We start from the raw sequence: 21,535 nt of genomic DNA on the forward strand, positions 1-21,535 counted from the left end.
TTACAGTCAAAAATGCAGCTTCAGTAGCAAAATCCTGCTCGCTTCCAGTATGACCAAGCATTCATTTCCACTCACTCACCTGTCTGAGTAAGACGTCTGTAGCTGCTCCTGTCATCCCTCTGGGAGAGTACCTGCTCTTTCTTTTCCTTCCTGTTCTCTGCTCTCCTTGTTCTTTAGTCACAGGCCTCCAGAGATGCTGTTCCACCTGTTGGGACCTGCCTACCCCTCAGCCATTTCAAAGGTTGACAGGCTGGTGAAATCCTGCTTGCCGGTGGACTTTTTATCCTCCTCCAGCTCAGACACAGTATCTGCAGGAATGCTGAGGCAATTAGGACCGGCAGAGGCTGTAGGACATCAGTAAGAACTTGTTCTGTGGACATGAGAGATGCAGCCGCCTTGCAATCACCGACCCCATATCTCCATCACACCTGAACGCCAAATCTCCCTGAGCAGTTGTCCAAGCTCCAGGAGACAGTGGCAGATGGTACCTCTGGCTCCTGTCTTCTGGGAATGGGAATGTAGATCTCCCCCAGCGGTCCCTATTCCTCTTGGTACCGAGGAGAGAGGCTGCAATACAATGTGTTAGCAGTTCCCTGGGGGTTATTCCATCCAGCAAATTCAGGCTTTTCTACTGGGAGCTGGAAGAGATGTCGACAAGAAGAAGAGGCATCACAGTATGGCAGCTAGGAAGGAGGAGAATGAAGAAACTTGGAACAATCTGCGCAAGGGCAAAACAGTCATTAGCAAATCAGTAACTGAAACTAGCTATTACATAAGTGGCTGTGGCAGCTGTCATGCCTCTGCAGATGGATGCTTTTGGGTTAAATACTGTATTTTCCAGGAGCAGCCTCCAAGGGATTCCTTCAGCCTCCTAAAGAACAGGTCTGGCTGTGCCTGAGAGTTGTTGCAATGTCATAGAGTTGGTGCCCCAGTGGCAAATGTGCAAACTTTTTACAAGCAGGCTACGGGCACTGAAAACTTTAAAAAGCTCAGTAACAACCCTCTGAATTCAGGCACGCCCCCAGGAGGTATTATGGATGAAGAGAAGACCCAGCTTTAAAAACCAGATCATTTTCTAACCTTACAATGATGTCAAAAGCAATACAAAATGCTAGATTAATGTAAAGGTTATGTAGATGACTTATTTTTGATTCATTGAGACTTGCAGAAGATGGGGTGAGCTGTGAATGTCTGTGTGCCCTGGCTCTGTTTGCTGTCATGCTTAGGGTGTGCTTATTCATATGGAAAGCACTGTATTTAACTGGTAAGCCTGAAGATTTGCTATTAATCATTTGTTTTTCATTTTTTTCATGCTCAGGAAAGCTTTACCTGCCAATCAAGGAGTAGAAATGCTGCCACGTGACTCTCACAGCCCGTACGTAACCGTGAGTAATGCAGAGCGAACAGTCCACCTGAACAGCCCAAATACTCCTGGTCTGACCTGTCTGGTCAGTGCTAACAGAAAACCTCCAGAGAAGTCCACAGACAGCCCCCAAAAGTCAGACCAGGAGTCTTTTGTAACCAAAATGAGCTAAACTGGCATGGAGTTTACCCCAGCAGCTCTGTACAAAACCCACATAAAGGCAGAAGCCCCCACATGCTTCACAACCATTTGTTCAAAAATTAAGTCCTCGTGGAGGCTCCTTGCTTGCCAAGGGTGTTTTGTCCAGTCTCCAGCGTGTTTTTAGAAAATAATAATAATAATAAAACAAATGCAACAAGAAGTTATTTATTTCTTTAACTACCAGGACTGCAAAAAATAATGGCCATGAAGATGTCACTCCACCCACAGACAAGGGCAGAGTCTGTCACAGCATGACAAAGAAATACTGATTTGAAAGCCTTAAACTCTTGAACTTTTCTCTTCTCTGGGCAGTCATGGGCAAATCTTTTTGCCTCTTCGGTTGCCTCACCTCTGAAACAGACGTAATGACACTTGGCAGCATTGTTTAGAGCGCTAATTGGTGTTTGTATAAAGCTTTGGTGATGTAAGCTGCCATGTAAGCACAGGGATGACTATTGCTTTGATACTGCTTGTTAATTGCAACAGGATGGGTAGTAGTCATGCTGAAGTATTTAAACATGTTTTTAAAGATGTATTCCTAGATCTCATCCAGTGTTTTAAGAGAATCTTTACTTCTGTATTAGACAAAAGGCCAACAAAATCTTTGTGCATTTAGTGGTCCTGCAGATATCTTCTGAAAATGTGCAAGGGGTGCTCCCTGCATCAGACCCCATATCTCTGGGCCTCTAGCTTCCAGCCTCATTGAATGAGCCCCGTGCAGTGCTCGTTGCTTAATACACTTTCTTCTCACTTCATCAGTGAGAAAGATCGAGATCCAGAGATTATCTTCACTTCTAGACCCATTTGTAGCACAGAGATCTACAGATCAAGAACAGAAGTGAATGTACATCATGTGGGCTTATCTCCTTTACGTAATAATTTTTTCCTCAAATTCTCTCTCCCCTTTGACAGACAATCATTCACTCATCACACAAGGACTGACAGTGAGGCCAACGATGTAAGTAATGCCTTTTTATTACTTTATTTTGAAAAGTGTCTTAAGATAAAATACCCTGATTCTTCTCATTACCTCTGGCACTTTTGACTGGAGTCTTCCAGCAGGTTTTGGCAGCAAGTATCAGCTTCATATTCTGTTCCATCAATAGTCTAAACATCGACTTGATAGAACAGCAGTTACCTGTGAAACACTGTTCGAGATATTCCCTGCTTCCCTATGCCCTGCTTTGCTACTGCAGTTAGGTCAGTTCTTTGTTCAAGAATATCATACGCTATATATATGTTACACATGAAACACAATATTGGACTACAAAGAGGGTAAGATTGTATTTTTTGCTGTTATGATGAACAAGGGCAGGTTAACTTTGATCTGTCACAGACTTCAGAATATGCCCTGAGCACTCCCCAAGGGAAGACTCCCTAGAACACGTTGTCATGAATATTTAGTGTAGACTGTGAGAAGGGATGACATTCTGTTATCCTGTGTGCTACAGGAAATTGTGCTGCCTTGCTATCTTATTTCTGATAATGCCTTACGTATACTTATTTTTAAGTTGCCCTGAGTCTATGCTGGCAGACATAAATCCTAAGCACCAATCCTAAGTATACAAATACAAGTACAATCCTAAGTATACAAATATCAGCAGCTCCAAAGAGCTTCCCTCCTCTTCAGAGATGTCTTCTTACAACGCTGCAGCATCTACCAAAGCTTGCATCGATAAGTGAGCTGTTTATCTACACTGAATTGGCTTTACCACGTTTACCAGGTGGTCTGTGCTGCTTAGCAAGCTGTACAAAGCAGGGGACACTTCCTCGTTAAAAGGCCCAATTCCACTGGAGGCAATTCCTCTAGGTCAAGGCAGAGGCATATCTGCTGAAGAAACTTAGCAAATCAAAACATTCAATGAGGCTCGTTATGTGTCTAACGAGGAAAAAAAAACACTGGCAGCTCATCCAGAATTCTTCCTGTAGGAGTAAATTACTATTTTAAATGAGTAAGGAAAAATGTTTAGACACAAAAACTTGCTATGAAATTCCAAACCATCTCTGAAGAATGGTTATCTGTACAGGCTACCTGACTTTAAAGGAAGTTCAGCAGTAATGAAACCACAGCCATTATAATGGCTTTTGAAGGCATACATCCATCTTGCAAGGTAATAGCTTAATAACATAATTCTAATTCTAATACTAGGCATGCTGTGCTTTGGATACAAAGAGCAATGTAATCATACAAATGTCAAATGCCAAAGAGGAGCACGCGGAAGCAGTGAAAGGCTCAGAGTGAAAGTGATGAACAGTAAGGAGAAACTGGTATGTCGTAGTGTGTCTGTGTGTCTACAGGTGATGTCATTAAAAGGCCACGCATATGGCCACTGATAGCTCTGTGCCAATTACCATTTGGGAAGCGCAGGATAGGGAGGTAAATGGGAACAGAATCCTGGTGATGGAACCCCTTATCAGGGGAATAAACAAGGAAGAGGACTGACCTTTCCACATTCTGATTCAGAAACATGCCAGAATTATTTTCTAAGTACAAATAATTCCATGTCAGTCATCAGGAAAGAGGTCACTCGTGGCCTTAGCCAGGCAGGAGAGAGGAAATCAAAAGGAAAAAAAGCTCTGGGTTCAGCAAGTTTATCGGGGATTCCAACAGTGGTGCTCAGGCTAAATTGCTTGTTATTTTATTTGGGTCAGCTAAGGCCATCTGATTGCCTGCTGCCTCTCAAATTTAGTCTGTAGAAAATGAAGTAAAACCCAACAGATGTATGATGCCTGGAAATATTCATCTGACCTATAAATGAACAACGTTGATCATTATCATAACAGCAGTTATTATGGAAAACAAAGATTATGATTCACATTTGGCACTTGCTGATGCAGAACCTTTAATCCAGACAGCTCAAAATGGGTGACACTCACCAAATGAATAAGCATGCATGCTTCCACTAAAGGCAGATAAATAAATTTAGCCTTTCTTTGTAGAAGAAAAATGGAGCTTCAAAGTAATAGAACAATTGCCACATGATCAATAATGAATTAGTGATACCCAGGAACCATCAGAGCCCTTATCTGAAACTCAAGATAATTATCCATGTTGAAGTTATTTATGGACAAGTTATCAGTTCCCTGTCAAAAGAAAATGATGGGGATCAGTTTCCTAGGGAATCAAAAGATTCTGGCAATTCTACAAAATGATAGTCTAGCAGATGATAATACACTATACTTCTGTAATACTATGAAGCAAAATGCACTAACTATAGTGACAAAACAGTCACTGAAGGAAAGTTACCCATTTTTAACCAAGGAATTACCTGTAGCTAAAATAAATAGGACAACTTCATTCAGTAAATGCCAGTACGGTAGTTAAAGCAATAAGATCCCTCAGAGGACAAAGAACTAAAATAATAAAAACAAATAAACACTAAACACCTCTAAATTGCCTTTGGACCAAAGATTAAGAGTGTCAACTTGGCAGCAGTTAATGAGGAAGCCAAACCAAAAACCCCTACAGACATAATTTCTTCCATCAATGAAGTGGAACCACATTTTGATGGGACAGCAGCAAGATGTTTTGATGCAAATTACGTTGGTCATAGCTTAGACCTGGAAGTGAGGCATCTCATATGCACTTGAAATTAGAGGGGAATTCAGGAAGGCAGAATGCAATTACTTGAACGGAGTATGGCCAAGACATTTGCATTAACATCCTGTACTCTTACAAGAAAGACCTGATGGATCCTTGGTGAAGGATATCTGTTGGTTTAAATGCAAGCTCAGATTGTGCAAAACATGATAGGTTAGTGCTTTGTTACAGATATGACCTGGGATAGTGATTTAGTTTCTCAATATCATAGTTCCCATCTGTACACGGGTAGTTACAACTGCAGTTGGAGTTGATGGAGTGATGAAGACTCACTTTAGATTGAACAGCAAATATCCTCTGCCTTTAACAGGGCTCAGAATTCCAAATTTATTTTGTGAAAGCCAAAAAAAAAAAAAGACTGACTTTTGCATTACCCAAGAAAGAAGAAAGACACTTTTAAAAAGTCAAGATTAAGTACAGTTCAGCAATATTTATTAGTGCTTAAACAGTGCAAACCCAAAATTCTGAGGCCCTTCAGATGACAGTGTCTGGAGCATAGATTTCACCTGGCATAAGTGAAAAATGGGTTCCCCAGAATTCCAGAGCCCCCTGCAACTCTGCCTCATCCTTGGCAATGAGATCCAACCGACAATAGCCATGCTCAGAAGTAGTGCTCCCACCCTGAGGAGATATCTCTGGGGCTTCCTGGCCCAGTTACTCATGGGATAAACTCTTCGAGGTGATTGTTCAGGTCCTGCTTCTTCCTTAACAACACCCTAAAGATTTATTCTTTCCTTCCCTGTGACTTTGCAAAAGGTCAGCTCCATGCCTGACCTTTTTCTTGCAGCCCGTTCAGACCAAGGTTGCCACAATCCCCTTTTCTCTAAAGCTCTTGAGTGTTTTTCCCCATTTTTTCTCTTATTCTGCAGTCTGTCCAGGCTCCCTGCCTCTCTGCCCAATCCCACACCTCTCCTGCTTGGACATACCACTCCTGAGCTGCCTTCTTCACCGATCCCTGTGACTTTGGCTTGCTCTGAATCTTGGCCCTACCCTTTGCTATGGAGCAACCTGCCAGGGTCTGCCCAGCACCTTCTGTTCCCTGAGGCCCCCTGTCCTGGGAGGTATGAGAGGCCACCACACCCTTCCAGTGATTCACTGGGCAATGATTTCTTTAATGCATCTCGTGCTGGTAGGCAGTAAGGTCTCCACGGTTAGCAAACTCTGCCTGTGTAGATCTAAAATGCTTACATGGTGTCAGCAGTGGCTTTAGACAGCAAATGAAATGCATAGATCTGGGGTGTCACTGTCGTACAAGTAAGGGAACTCATTACATGCACGTGTAAGGTAAAAAAGCACATTATAACTGACTGATCTTTCAGTTCCATGGGCTATAGAGAGGCCAAAACCAGTAAAGGGCCTGGGTGGTTGTTCTTTGCGTTCAGGACAGAAGTAAAGGCTCCTGGCTTTTTCCCTGCTCAACCAGAGAGACCTATCTTGGTTTTCTGAAGCAGCAGTGGGTTCAATGGTCAACCCTTGTGGTATCTAAAGGAAAAAGCTGCCCACTGAGTACATATGAGTTATGCAGCTAGGTCCTCTCCTGACCCCACTGCAATATATCTGTTGGTAACAGGCCTTGGGGAAACTGCTTCTCCATGGATATAGCAAACATCTTTCTGGGACACTAGACTTTTTGTCTCATCAGCATCCTCAGTTCAGAGCAGCATTGAGACATGGCTGTTGTTCCAAGCCTTCTCTGTCTTCGTAGACAATCTGAACAGAGAGAGGCTCAGCAGCCACAGTGTTGTCACACTTACCGGGCAAGATTGCATTTGAGTACATGTGAACACTAATCAACCCTCACTACGTTCCTCTGGGTGCCTTTTCTTTTTCAAATTATTTCTTCATCCACCAAAGTCAGCCTCCAAATACTCATTTGACTGCGTGATGTACTCATTTGTCTGCAAGCATGCAGTAGTGCACAATGTACTTTCATTTGAAGGAGAAAATGAGGCAAAGGACTTAATCTCTGCAGTCCTACAAGGTTAATGTTCTAGTGCAAATGACCACGCAAGATGCAGGGCGACAGGAATCAAAACCAGAACTGAAGCAATTTGCTTCAGGTCACACAGCTCAGTGATGAAACAGCATTGGAATTGAAATCTTTCTTCCCACAGCTGTATTTCTTCTTCTGGAACGTGATTAGCTAGTAAAGCAGAAAGTTTCTACTGTATATGTGGATATTAAAGGAGCACTTAAAGTGGTTTAAGAAATAGATCTGGAAGAAGGAAAGGAACAGGACATTTTAGAATCCTCTATGGTCATTCTTCATTATTGTGTCTATGGTGGTTTGGGCTGAGCTTTGTTAGCATTTGCTCCAAGCTGATGGCAGAAGATGATGATGGCAATTTCAGCTAGGTGTGGTGTCTCTTTTTTTTTTTGTGAATTTCCATGTTTATATGAGATTGAGAAATGTCAGAAGTTTCCTTTTTTCACACAAAAGAGTTTGCTTTATTCATCATTTACTTGTACTTTTAAATAAGTGCTTTATCAGTGCTTTATGGGTGCACTTTGAATTCTACGTTTAATGTCATCTACTAGAGATGATTCTTTTACACCTATTTCCAGAAAATTGGTATAAAGTGATATGGGAGCGTGGTGGTGGTATGGTAATTATTTTCATTACTCATTGAACTGCTCAGAAATCATCTGAAGACAGCAGCTCCTCAAAATTCTGCAATTCAAAATTGTTCAGCCTTGTAACTTTCCTGGGGAATGTTCTAAATCCACCATCATACACACACACACACACACACACACGTTATTGTGAGGAAACATAGCTCTGCCCATGTGAGACAGGACAAGAAAGTGAAGCCTAGAGAGCCTGCATGCCCAAAGGCGCCCATGAACAGAACAAAGATCAGTACTCTGAATTCTGACTCCTGTTATTTCTATCTGACCTGAAAATTTGCAATGCTTTTCTTCTGATTACAACAAAAGGAATCTTTTCTGCAGCGAGAAAATCAGACAGCTCCATATTTTAAAAGACTAATGCAAGAGGTCTGTTCTTTCTCTCAGAAACTTCAATCAGTTGCCATGTCAATGCATGGCAATGGGGGAAGTGGGAATAGCATTAATCTAATCTACAAATTGACACTAACAAGAAAAGACCCCTGACAGAAGATTCAGATGGTAACAAGTTAAAAACATATTTTGAACAACAATTTGTTCTGAAGTTGCAGCAGTCTCTGAAAGTCCATACCTGGCTGCTACAACACCAGGAACTACAAATCCAATAGTCCTGGCTGGACGCATCCCACCTCTGACCCATCTAGACTTGGGCCCTTGAAGACATCAGTAGGTATTAAGAGATAATCTATCACAAACATATGAAGACATTTTCATGTCCTTTAAGAGCCCATGCGATCTCGCTTGATTCCAACCTTCACAATATAGCGTATTTCTACAAAAATACAAATACATGGTATTTTCTATCAACAATCTCAACTTCATCGCTTTCAAAGTTAATTTAGCAGTATATACTTATTTGGTGCGCTTACTGATTTAAAAACCAAATCTTGGAACGGTATTTTAAACCTGACTTTCCCAGCCCAGGTTTAAAATATGCCTTCAAGACATGACAGCAGTGCACCAAAGCTGCTTTGCAGAAATTCTAGGATGTGATTCATTTGCATTTTCGAAAACAACTGGGAAGAAAGAATGAAACTACTCTGAGAGAGAGGTCTCATTCTATGCTATCATTAGTGTTGAGAATAACATACCAGGCAGATGAATGGAATGTTAATGACAACAGACTTATGTATGAAATACTTCTGGGCTGGGAAACATTAGAGAGAATGACAGAGAAATAAACACATTTCAAATCCCCCAGCATCCTGGGGCCTTTCTAACTGTCTTCAGGTTCATGTTTCTCACATCTCTAGACTTAAATGACTTAGTAGGAGTTCTAGTGAAAACTTAAAAAAAGAGAAAATGGTGTGGCAGATGGGGGGGGGGGGAGGAGGGAAGGTGATTATCTCCAGGTCAGAAGGTATAAAGCTAGGTACATATTATACTGAATGAGTTGCCATGGGGAATTTATTAGGTTGAATGTGTTCAGGCTAATACTGTATTCTAATAATACCTTGCAATTATACAGTGTTTTTCATCTTTAATAGTTTATAATAGAGTTCCTTCTGTTCTTCAAAAGCCTTCACACATTTGTAAACTGTGAGCTCAGATTAGATATAACAACGAGCTAGTGTAAGAAATTAAAACAAAGCAGATGAAATATTACCTCATTTGAAGCAAGATGTTTTTTTCATGAAGCGTTTCAGGGTACCAAAATCAAGTTCAAAGAAAAGGATACAGTCTGATAAACTTAACTAAAAGACTCCCAGAAAGTTTTGACAAGGCCATAGGTGGGACATGTGAATGCTTTGAGTATTAAAAAAAATCTGTTTATTGTGGATGGAGTATGAGCTAATCACGGAACATACTATACAGTTCAAATGAAACTACTGTGAAATTAAAATTTTGTTTCCTCTCAGCAAACAGAAAATACTTTTCCTTGGTTAGTTTTTCCCTTCGTGATTTCAGATTGGCTTTTTTTTTTTTCTTCCAAAGGTCTCTCTTCCTACTTGTGGAAAAAATATTTGTTCTTGATGTTTGACATTTAAATAATAAGAATTGCAACATCTCTGTGTGTGGCCCTGTGTGTCCATACACCATTCCAGTTTGCTGCACGATTGTAGCTGTCTCTGGGGTCTAATATGACAGTCGCTTGGCACAACAACTCTGTCTCAATGCTTAGAAAATAAATGAAAACCAAGTATTCCCACTAAACAAGGACAGATATGCTCAAGTGAGATATTTCACGAGGACATAATATTTTGCAAGTAGAAACAGTCTGTAGAAACAAAGTGAAGTTTAACATGTATAGATGGTTCCAAATTTGGTTTTCAGCCATCAGTACTGACATCACAGCCATTTGTTTGTATTTTCCTTCTTGCTGTTGACTAACCTCCACACACCCATATGCAGAGTGCAACTCTAGAAAACAGCCTATGCTACTCGCGCAATAAAGAGAACTAAGAGCTTAAAAAAAGTGTGGGCTACCACTGCCCTCTATTGGATACAGATGAGAAATTCTCAAGTACAGAGAACTGGAAACTCCAGTTACTGTCCATGTGGAAGATGCCTGCATCTCCTGGAACATAAGGAAAAATTCTGGCCTTTATTGCAATCATGGGGTTTTGCCTATGAATTCTCTTTCAGAAACATTATCTGAGTATCAAATTTCAAAAGCCTTGAAAGAAAAGCAGTGGAGTGAGCAGAAAATCCCTCTACATTGAGATACGATTCATAGGTTATTTCTTATTTTTGAGTTATTTTTATTTGCATGGAGATTTTTGTGCGTGAACAAATACAATAGGAATTACAAGTATTCCAATTCCATATATCTGAAACTCAGTTTTGAGCTGGATTCAAATCGCTGCTGTTAAAATGTTTAATTTTTTTAACCATCAAATCTGACAGAATCCCCTAAGGGAAGGGCAGTGTGTGGTTGTGCTGGACAGTGAGCTAAGTAGGGGCTGAAGACCCAGAAGAGCTCTGCATTCACTACAGTGGAGCAAGAGTTTTGTGTTTACACAGGAGATGACCTGGATGTGTGATCCTAAATTAACAAAGAGGTAATACCCATTCAGTTTTTATCACATTTGGCCTAACTATAAGGGAATCATTTCTTTTGCTCTTCTTAAACGTTATTGAGGCAACATGCTTAAGTATGATATAAAACGTTTTGCTCTATTTTTATGGGGCCATTGGTAGAATCTTGGAACAGAAATATTGGCTGTGTACTGACTGGCCACTAATGAGTTGGCACTTATACATTTGAGGGATTTAAAGAAGATTCAAATAGTAAAGATATTAAAGAGTAGTCAGGCACTGGAACGGGTTGCTCAGGGAGGTGGTGGAGTCACTGTCCCTGGGGGTGTTTAAGGAAAGGTTGGATGTGGTACTTAGGGACACAGTTTAGTGGAGTGATAGTGGTGGTAAGGGGACGGTTGGACCAGATGGTCTTGGAGGGCTTTTCCAACCTTCATGATTCTAGGATTCTATGATTTGGGAGACATGTGGCATAACACATGCAGAACTAACAGGGAAGAAATGAGTTCACATTTATCCATTTTGAGAATTTAAAGAATATTCAGGAGACGTGTGGCACAACACAGCTAGAACAGGGAATAAACGTCGAGGCAACCCCGAGTTTCCTCCCAAATACAATTTCATGTGAAGCTATGGGGGCTGAATGGCCATGTCAAAATATACTGCAGTGCTTTTGCCACACTTCTTTTCCCTGCAGTCAACCTTCATGACCGCTTATAGGTGCTTTTTTGATTGTGGAGGGGCCGTGAGAGAACCGACAAGGCAAGGCAGAGCCCAGCACCGCCCTGCCTGCAGCCCCACAGCCGCCATGACGGGGCCGCCCCCTGAGCTGGGGGGGGGGCTGAGGCCAGCCAGCCGCCCGGACGTGACGCCCCTTCGCCCCGGAAGCAGGGCGGCTCCTTCCCGGAAGCGGCCGGCAGCACTGCGCCGGGCCGCCATCTTGGCTGGGAGCCGCGGTCGCGCCGCAGCGGGAGGCGCGGGGGTCGCGGCCCTGCCCGGCCCCTCCTGCCCGGCCCTGCTCGCCGCCCCCCAGCCGCTCCCGGCCTCCCTCGCTTGGCCGCTGGGCCGTCCGGGCGCTGGAGGGGGCTGCTGTAGCGAGGAGAGGTGAGTAGGGCCTGAGGGGGCCCGGCCGCCCCCTGTCCTGTCACTGTCCCCGGCCCTCGCCCCCTGCCCCCGGCCCTCGCCCCCTGCCCGGCCCGGAGCTGGGCCGCGGGGTCTGTGGGAAGCACGCTGAGGGCAGCCCGGGGGTTCTCCGCTTGTCCCCTTCCTCCTCCTCCTCTTCCTCGGGGAAATCTCTGGCTGCTGTAAATGTTCCTGTTCAGTTTCTCGTTTTAAATATAAATATTCTTTTAGATAAGTCCCCGAGGGGTATCGAAACCTCGATAACTCTGTGTCAGGCTAGAAGGTTTCAGTGTGTTTTCTTGCAGTCTGTAGTGAGGGGCTCTATTGCAAGGCTTCAGAACATTTTTTTTCCTTGAATTAAAAAACATGAAGGAAATCCTATTTTAAAACATGACTTCTTTAGAGAAGAATTAATATTTTGATTTAAAGATATGTGACTTAAAAGCATGTGCAACTTCTTTCAAGAAAAACTGCCATGTGCTTAAATGGTGTACAGTGATTTTACCAAAAAATGGGTTAAACGGGGTTATTTTGAGGAGGGTCTGCATATTTGACCACGTGTAGTTATTGCTGGTGACCTAAATACCACTTCTCAAGAAATGTATTTGGTTATCTGCTTGAAGTGAAGGAATAGAAAGGTCCAAAGGCATTTCACATACTTTTGGAGTCAAATGCTGCTATCACGTGAGCATTGTCTTATCTCTTTATACAAGCTGTTTGTAAAATCTTTCTTTCATTTTCATCTGAATTTCCACGTGGAAAACTAAGTAACTTGTTAGACTTTCCTGAGGGAAAGTGAGCTAAATGGCAGTTATTAATTGCTGTGTGTTCTGTAGATGCCCTGTAAGGGGTAATGCTTTCTTTGTCTTGAAAGCAGCGTGGAGTTTCCATTCTTCACACCGACTTGTCTGATTTTGGATGAGGTCTTTGTCCGGAAGAGAATAATCTGTCTCTGAAGTTCCCTTCTGTAAATTTAACTGAATCCTCAGCAGGCAGCAGGTTTAACTTAAAATTCCTCACCCCAAAGCCATTAATGCAATTACGGAGTTTTCTTGTTTGTTATTATTTTAAATAACTGGATGTGGTAGAAAGAGAGAAAACGAATTTAAACCATGAGCAAATTTACATAATAGATATTCAAACTAAATTGGGCAATGAATTACTCCGAAGGACTGAGCCCTTTAAAAAAAATTATCTTAATAGCGCATGGTCAGCCTAAGCGCAGAAATGGTTATTAACAGTGCATGTGTATTCTGTAGCACAGCTTGTTCTCTTGATAGCAGTTTGCTGCTTATACACGTACGCAGCAGTCTCCTGGAAGGCGTATCTTCCAGTTTGGATGATGTATGGAGTCTTCTGGGAGTGCGTTAGTTGGTTAAGCTGCTCCTTAAAAGTTATGGTAATTATATTTAAAAATACTCTGTAGATTTTCCGGAAATATGGAGCTTCAGTGAAGCATAATAGCTCTACGCCTGTTAAGATTGTGTTTATATATTTTTTTTGAAAACTAGATGAGCAACAACAGTAATAAGAGAGCACCAACGACAGCAACACAGAGACTAAAACAAGACTACCTTCGAATTAAGAAAGATCCAGTGCCTTATATATGTGCAGAACCCCTCCCATCTAATATCCTTGAATGGTAAGAACTAGAATGAACTGTTCGCACACTTGTGGAGAGAACAAGACTTTCCAGGTCGTCAAGTCTGACTCCCTTACTCCTCCAGATTGTATGGGAATCTTGGTTTTGGGAGGTGGCACGTGAAAAATGTTTTGCTGAAATGATACAGGTCTTCATTTCTCTAGAGAAATGGATGGCTGATTGTACGATGGCTCTCACCTTGCTTTGATTTCCTTTTGTCTTAGGCACTATGTTGTCCGGGGACCTGAAATGACTCCCTATGAAGGTAAAAGCACGTAGTGAAAACACGCCTGTAGTTTACGTTGTGATCGGCATGTTTGAGTAATTGCATGGCTGTTTCGAATGGGCAAAGTACACCTACAGTTAATAGCTCTAAAACTGTAAATACAGTTTCAAAGCTGTCTGTGACATGCATGATAGGTTGTTGAAAAGAGTTGGGGGTGCAACTGTCTGTTCATTTTTCAGTTGTTGAGGATGATAGCAAAACCACGTTTATGTTAAATTGAAGGGAGATGAGTTTCTGTTAAGTAATTGCTAAGGTCTTGGAGCAGATAGGTTGCGTTAGATGTCATGACAGTCAAAATAATTTTAAAAAATCCTAAGAAATAAAACACAAAAATGGATTTTTTTGAGTATGACTTACTTATCTGCTGCCATATAAGCAGCTCTTACTGAACTGAGGCTTGTATTCTCTATGAATTTTCCTAGAGAAAGTGGGGAACAAAAAAGCTACATTAATTTGCTGTAGTCGCAGCGTCTTCTGCAGCCTTTTGCAAAACGCTTTTAAAAGTCAGATTCTTCATGGGGCTTCATTTGCAGTTAGTTGTGTTTGTGGGAAACTGATGCATTTATATTGTACTAAATACACTTGGGCTGATACTCCTTAAACATATTAGGGACCTGAAAAGAGAAAATACTGATTGTGATATGGATGTCAGGGAATAGCCTCCAAAGTAAATTTACTGCAGGTGTGGATCATTATTCCCGTGTTCTAGAGGCACAGGATAATAAACTTGATCTCTAGTGAGAGGGGGTGAAGGAGTAAGGTAAAGGGCAGTATTTGGCCCAGTTTGAGTAGCTTAGGACTTCATCTTCATGCAAAATAAGTAATTCATCTCTCTATGTAATGCAGGTGGCTATTATCATGGGAAACTAATATTCCCCAGAGAATTTCCTTTTAAACCTCCTAGTATTTATATGATTACACCTAACGGAAGGTTTAAGTGTAATACAAGGTAAGGATTTTCTTCTAACACTTAAGCAATTAACACCATTTTAGCAATATGTGTAACGTGTAATGATTTTAATGGCAAAAATAAACACATTCTGTCTTATATTTTTGAAGGTTATGTCTTTCAATCACTGATTTCCACCCTGATACATGGAATCCAGCTTGGTCAGTCTCAACGATCTTGACGGGCCTTCTTAGTTTTATGGTGGAGAAGGGCCCCACACTGGGCAGCATAGAGACTTCAGAGTTCACAGTAAGCTCCGGATTGTGTCATGTACCTTCTGCCAGTTGAGGGAATGTTGAACGTGACCTTGAAGTTAACACAACAGCGATAGCTGATGTCTTGATATCTATGAAAGAAATATATTGTGGTCTACTACACGTGGCGGGCAGTCAGGTTTAGAAAGTGTGAGGACGGGGAGGGTTTTGAAGAAAAATTGAAGTCCTTTGTGCTAAAAAGCATGCTTTAAATTTTCCCTTAGAAATATCTGCCAAACAAGCACACCAGTACAGAACACTAATCCCGTAAAGTGAAGGCATGAGAATGCAGGTTGAGTTTAGAAACGTCTGTTATAGTGAATAATACTGACAGGTATAAAGTTGTAAATGTCAGAAACTAGTTGGCTAGCGGTTTGCACCATTCTTGTGGGAAGTAACCAGATGCAGCATTAAAGTGTATTAACTTTGCTTGTATGGTACAGCTGATAACTCTTGTTTCCTCCACAGAAAAGACAACTCGCTGCACAAAGCTTAGCATTTAATTTAAAAGATAAAGTCTTCTGTGAGCTCTTCCCTGAAGTGGTGGAGGTAAGGGAATTCATTCCTGCAGTAACTCGTTTTTCTGTAGTTTTCAGCTTCTGTGTAGATCTGTAAACTAGTTGTGTAGGACTTTTCCAAGACCCTGGCTACTTTTGTCAACCTTGGAAACCTTTTAAAAGGCACTTTTACAACGTGTAAAAATTAAAAACTTGAATCTTGACATGGAACCGTTTTGCTATTGCACAGAGATCCATTGTGTAGAGAATTAAATGTATTTAGGACTGGTATCATAACCTTGACTGAGCTGCAGACACAGCAGATACGGTTGTGTTCCCAATATTTTAGAATTATGTACTCTGTTGAATTGAGGTAGGACTAACCTTTGTATATCTGGACTTGGTCCATCATTGTCCTAGATTTTTTTTTAACACAACTTTAAGATCAGAGGTCATTACGTTCTTCCTGCTTAACTTCTGAGAATGAGTGACATCTTACCAGGATGCGTATCTTCCTTGTACAACACTAACCCTCTGGGTATATTGATCAGTTTATATCTTCAGGTACAGGTAACAACTGAAGTGTGTAGGAAAAAGTACTGCACTTCATTCACACCTTTTGGATTCACTATTTCCACTCATAGTTCTTGGTTTTAAAAGGTCTTACCTGTTAAGAATGAAGGGTGCTCCTTTGTTCTCTCCTGTCTTAAGATGATTCCTTCATGTAACTTCTTAGTGAGGGAATTCAGTTCTTTCAGCCTCCTGTTGAGACGTTGAGAGTTAACTTTCTGGATACCATATGAAGGGAACAGGTCCTGTGAGAGGCTGTTTCATGAGTCCAGCATTAAACTACGAGAATGCTGATGCTCACCGGCATTTGGTATTCTGAGTCTAAAATGTGTTATGTCAGGCGTACTGTATTGTGGGGTACAAATTCTGTCAAACTGCAAGTCTTGATTACTGCACAAAGAATACATACTGTTGTAAAAAGGAGGGAAAAGATGTAAAAGACCCCTTTTCCCCCCATTTTCTTAAGTGGGGGAGAGATGTGTTTTTGTTGGAGATACCTGAAGTCATGAGGTTGTGTTTTGGTAGAACCTAAATCATCAGAAAGATCGTTTTGGTTTTTTTGTAATGTGATGTTAATAGGTAACTGCTGTTCCAAGTACAGGCAGATAGTTAACATACAATACTTCTAGTCTTAATTTTACTAAGCCTCTATGATTTTTTTCTTCAATTTTTGAGTATCTTGTGTTCAAAATAAGCTGGACATGCAAGACTATTGATGCAAGAATTTCTCTTTTCTGAAAAAAGCTTCTAGCATATGTACAGGTGGACTAAAAATAAACTTGTACAAATGATAGCTAGCGTCAATTACTGAAGTAGGTCATTTTGGAGGAAGTTGAGGAGACTGTACAAGTGTAATGCAGTTAATTTAGCTTGAAAGATCTACAATATAAGGAAATGTGCCATAGCCTTTTCTTAAAGTTATGTAAGAACTTGGCTTCTGAAATCTGTTCAAAACACCCAAAAGTTTCACTAGTTTAACTTGCAGACTTTTTTTTTTTTTTTTCCCCCTCCAGGAGATTAAACAAAAACAGAAAGCACAAGAAGAGCTCAACAACAGACCTCCATCCCTCCCTTTACCAGATGTTGTCCCTGACGGGGAAGCACACTATGGTCAGAATGGAATACCCCTTCTTAACGGGCATGTTCCGCTGGCACCTGCCAATCATCCAGGCCTCCAGCAGGCTAATCGTAACCATGGACTCTTAGGTGGAGCTTTGGCGAACTTGTTTGTTATAGTTGGTTTTGCAGCCTTTGCCTACACAGTCAAGTATGTACTGAGAAGCATAGCGCAAGAATGAGGAGAATAAAAGAAATCCAAGACCAAATTAGAGGTAGTTGCAGAGTGAGTGGGACTCTTTGGGCATCTGACTTTTGACACTGGGATAAACATTTGTGTTACCAAGTTGCAGGTAAAACCTTGGTTGGCTCATGGGTTCTGTTTGGGAAATGGAGTACGTTCACTTAGTCAGAAAACTAAAAGAAGTTCTGCTCACAGATCCTGTTGTCAAGTCAAAGCATTATTGATGAAACACTAACATTTCTAGTGCTTTGATTTTTCTAGCACTTCTCCATCTGTTATTTGAGATTTGAAAATCTTAAGCAAATAAGGCTTTTTACTTCATTGAACGATTTTTAAAATTTAACACTTGATGCATATCATTTTAGTTTTGTTAGCAAAGAGTCTGTACAGGATGCAAAATGAGTCAAGTGGAGAAAACATGGACTTGGTAAGGATTTGGTTAATGTGAACATTGACTCCAGAAGATGGCTGGTTTCTTTTTTTTTTTTTTTAATAGAACGGACATCATTGCATATCTAGTCAGTAGTGATTAGATGAGTGGGAAAATAACACCATGTGTGTTAAATTTGTTGTCTAAATTATCACAATGTAATTGAAGGTTTTATTTGGGCTACAAGAAGTGCAGTTGTCAGACTTTAGGAATGAATAGCCAGAAAAAGTGTTTGAATCAGTCTTTAGTGGGAATACAGATATCCAGTACTGTTTTGTATTTGTTCACTTAGGGATTTCCATTCTGGGAGATTTTAAAACTGTAATACTTTGTTTTGATCACAAGGTGCCACTGTTGAAAAAAATAATAAAAATGCACAGACCATTGGAGAGCTGATTGTGTATTGAGAAAATCTCTGGAATTCCTGGGTAAATGAAGTAAACCTAGCCCTTGTGAAGTTACAAAGTCAAATGTGTCTGAATAACAAATGAGCTTCTTCAGCACCAGCTGAATTAGTCTGAAGTGTCAGTAGCTGGAGTAAACCCTTCACATTAGTTCTGCTTGCTTACTTGAAAATTGGCCAAAAAAAGGCAAAACAAACAAAAAAACCCACAAAGCCCAAACCCTACTAATTTATCTGAGTTTCTAGAAGCTTTTGGCTTGTAGATCCAAGTTCCTCTCTGTTCCCCTTCAGATGATTGCAATATTGATGTTTGTTCATGAGAATACAGGGTTGTGCGTAAACACTGAAGCTGCAAATGTAGTTTGAAAGTCTGAAGTTACTTTTTCAACTCAGTTTGCCTTTTTTTTTTCCTGCTTAGTTTTATCTAAGTGCTTTGGTTTATTAGAGGCAAACATACTGTGCCTTTAAAAATTGGCAGCGATGTCTAGTCATCTGGGAAGAGTGCACTCACTGTTCATGGTACAACGAACTGTCAAAGGTGATAGGGTAAAAAGCTCTGCCTCTAACCATGTAGTCTTCTAGATATTGTGAAGAGCCCAATAAATATTACCTCATGTATTTTAAGAATTTTTGAAACTTTCATTTTCCCTTTCAGACTTGTTCTCTCTCTGCTTCTCCTTGGTATCTTGAACTGTAAGCAAAAACATATGGTAAACCCATGAGCCATGCAGCTTAGAGCATCGATAAATGTGACCAATTCTCTGCAATAGGTAGGAATTATCAAAGCTAGCAGAACAGCTTTATACTAAAAAAATCTTAAAGCAGATCTTACTGAGGTAAGGAAGGGAAGGAGAGGATGGAATGTGGAAAAGGTTGATTTTTAAAATGTATTTATAAATCTTTGATTTTGTGGTTTTACCAAATCTTATTTATAACTAATTTGCCTCTTGTATGTGCTTAATCAGCTCTTGTTAAAAGAGAAGCACCAATTGTATGTGTCTGTAGAAACAATAATGTTTTGTCAGTCTGGGGGTGTGCTGTGAAGGAAGGGGGAATGTCATGTCTTTCCTGTAGTGATAGGACTTTCAAGATGGCTTGTTGGAGTGATTTTTTTTTTCTCAAAGCATACGGACCTTTAGCTGAGGCTGTTCTGTCTCATAGATCTTAGTATTAGTCAAACATGTTTGTGTTCTCACAATGCCTTTTTTTAACCGTTGACGTCGCCTACAGACAAAAGCTTATAAATGGTTATCTATGTTTATCTTATGGAAGGTCTTTTGTCCACATAACTGAAGACAAAGGCAAGGAGACCTCGGGCATGGTGTCTTTGCATCTTTTGTGAAATGTACTTAGCCAAGGTAAAAGAACTAGTAAAATGAGAGATGTTGATTTCTTACAACACAGCTTATTATGCGGCAAGAAGTTGGCCTTAAACTACACCTGAGCATCTGAAGGTGGGTCTCTTTAATAAGTGCCACAATTGGAAACAAAAACTTTGGTCAAACCCTGGAGATGCTGCATTTTTTATGAGAATTGGCTGTATTTAAAAACAACTATATAAAACCCAAACCTTACCTTCCAAATGCAGCTTCTCTTCAGTACCCTGGATTCAGAGAGAGACTTGACAGTTCCTGGCTTTCAACAAATGGCACCCAGTAGCTGACTGACCCCTTGCACCTATGGCTTTACAAGATTTCAATACATGTCCTTGCTCCTTGCCTTTGGTAACAGAAGATTTATTCCCTTTTGTGTAGTTTATGATGTTTTGTGTTTTTTTTTTAAAGCGTTTATAATAGTATGCGGTATCTGATCTTTTTGTTACCAAAGTCAGTAGATGGAGTAGACCATTCTTTGCCATGCAAAAATGTTATCATGCCCTGAAGCAGTGCATTACTTAATATAATGAAACTAAAAGCTGTCCCTCAGTATATGACACCAGAACAAATGTCTGGCCCTTCACTTTCATGCTGCAATTTCATAGATTTCTGTAAGATTGTTCTACACAGACGATAGGGATTTTTTGCAACTTGAATCGTAAGACATCTCAATGGTAGCCTTTAAAGATCTCATGACTAAAAATCCTGGATTTGTGTGTAGTCTTAACTTTTTTCCCCCCTCAAGATTCCAAGGTCACAGAAATTACCTCACTTCAAGCATGTACTGAGGAGTAGAAATGACTGCATTGTAAAGTTGTTTGTTCATAATAAACATTCATGACAAAATGTGAAGTTTCTGTGGGACTGTTTTTGGCAAAGGGATCATTTGAAGAATCTAACTGGATAGATACGGAATAGGAAGTAGAGACTGTGGTAAAACTGCTTCTACCCTACCTCCAGATTCTTTTCCTCACATTAGTTTTTGGAACCCCTTGTATCTGTAGTAAAACATGTACAAAAAGACCTACAAGTAGCAACGTCTTTTTGCTCTTGTGTTTTGTAGTGCAGTTCCTATGCAGATAGATATTTAGCCTATAATACAACACAGCTGTCACTGAAATGCTGTACCTGTTTTCAGAAGCTACTCTGAGGTGTGTAGGAGCTACTCTTTGAAATGTTGTTCCACTGTTTTTTATATTGTTGCCCCGCAGAAGCTAGTTCTTTCTTTTTAAAGTAGAAAAATCATGTTTTCAGTGGAAAGATCACCTGCACACAGGCAGACACACACAGAAGGGAGGCTATTGAAAGTAAAGCACTCATGTTTTATGTTATCAAAAAAGACTTTTGTGGGGCATGTTTTCTGGGCAACAAGTGAGCACGATTTGTTAGGGTTTATTAGGATCCTTTTATGTGTGGAAAATGCCTTGCACCAGCAACTTTATTTCACAGTTGGTCACTCTGAAGAACTCACAAGAAACGTTGAGTACTGCTGACTCGTCTTCTAGCCACTTGTCATTTCCATGGCTTTGCCACAAGATGGGGCAGTAATTCCATCTTCGTCTTGAGTAAGAGGCAGCTGGATGGCTGAGACCAAGTGTGCTTGGTGGGGTGGGCATGAAAGATCCAAATGAAGAACTGAAACAGCATCCAGTCAGCTCAGCACGAGTATTTTTGCAGAAGGCAACTGAAGTGACCATAAGCTCTTGGTCTTTCAATCCAAACTGCTCTTTTGTCTGCCATTGTATTTAGGTTTGTTCAAACAGCTGCTGTATATTACCCCCAATCGACAGCTTGAGTTTATAACAGGTTAGCATTGGGAAGCCAAGTTTATATCTAAGGGATCTATCATAGGAGTACTCTAGACTTTATCTGCTTATCAAGCAGTTGTGTGTGTCGATGAATGGTAATGTGCCTACGACTGCATTGCCTTAAAA

General features: G+C 40.7%; 1 protein-coding gene across 1 annotated transcript; it reads left to right on the plus strand.

The window, feature by feature from the left end:
• The first annotated feature begins 11,651 nt into the window (after positions 1-11,651).
• Positions 11,652-20,453, plus strand: UBE2J2 (ubiquitin conjugating enzyme E2 J2). The gene is made up of 7 exons (XM_035557794.2): positions 11,652-11,876; positions 13,406-13,536; positions 13,761-13,801; positions 14,669-14,771; positions 14,882-15,020; positions 15,494-15,574; positions 17,106-20,453. Exons 2-7 carry the CDS (start codon positions 13,406-13,408, stop codon positions 17,388-17,390), a joined length of 780 nt encoding a protein of 259 aa, XP_035413687.1. The 5' UTR covers positions 11,652-11,876; the 3' UTR covers positions 17,391-20,453.
• Positions 20,454-21,535: the final 1,082 nt, after the last annotated feature.

This window comes from Cygnus atratus, chromosome 21, assembly GCF_013377495.2.
Source record: "Cygnus atratus isolate AKBS03 ecotype Queensland, Australia chromosome 21, CAtr_DNAZoo_HiC_assembly, whole genome shotgun sequence".
Taxonomy (NCBI): domain Eukaryota; kingdom Metazoa; phylum Chordata; class Aves; order Anseriformes; family Anatidae; genus Cygnus; species Cygnus atratus.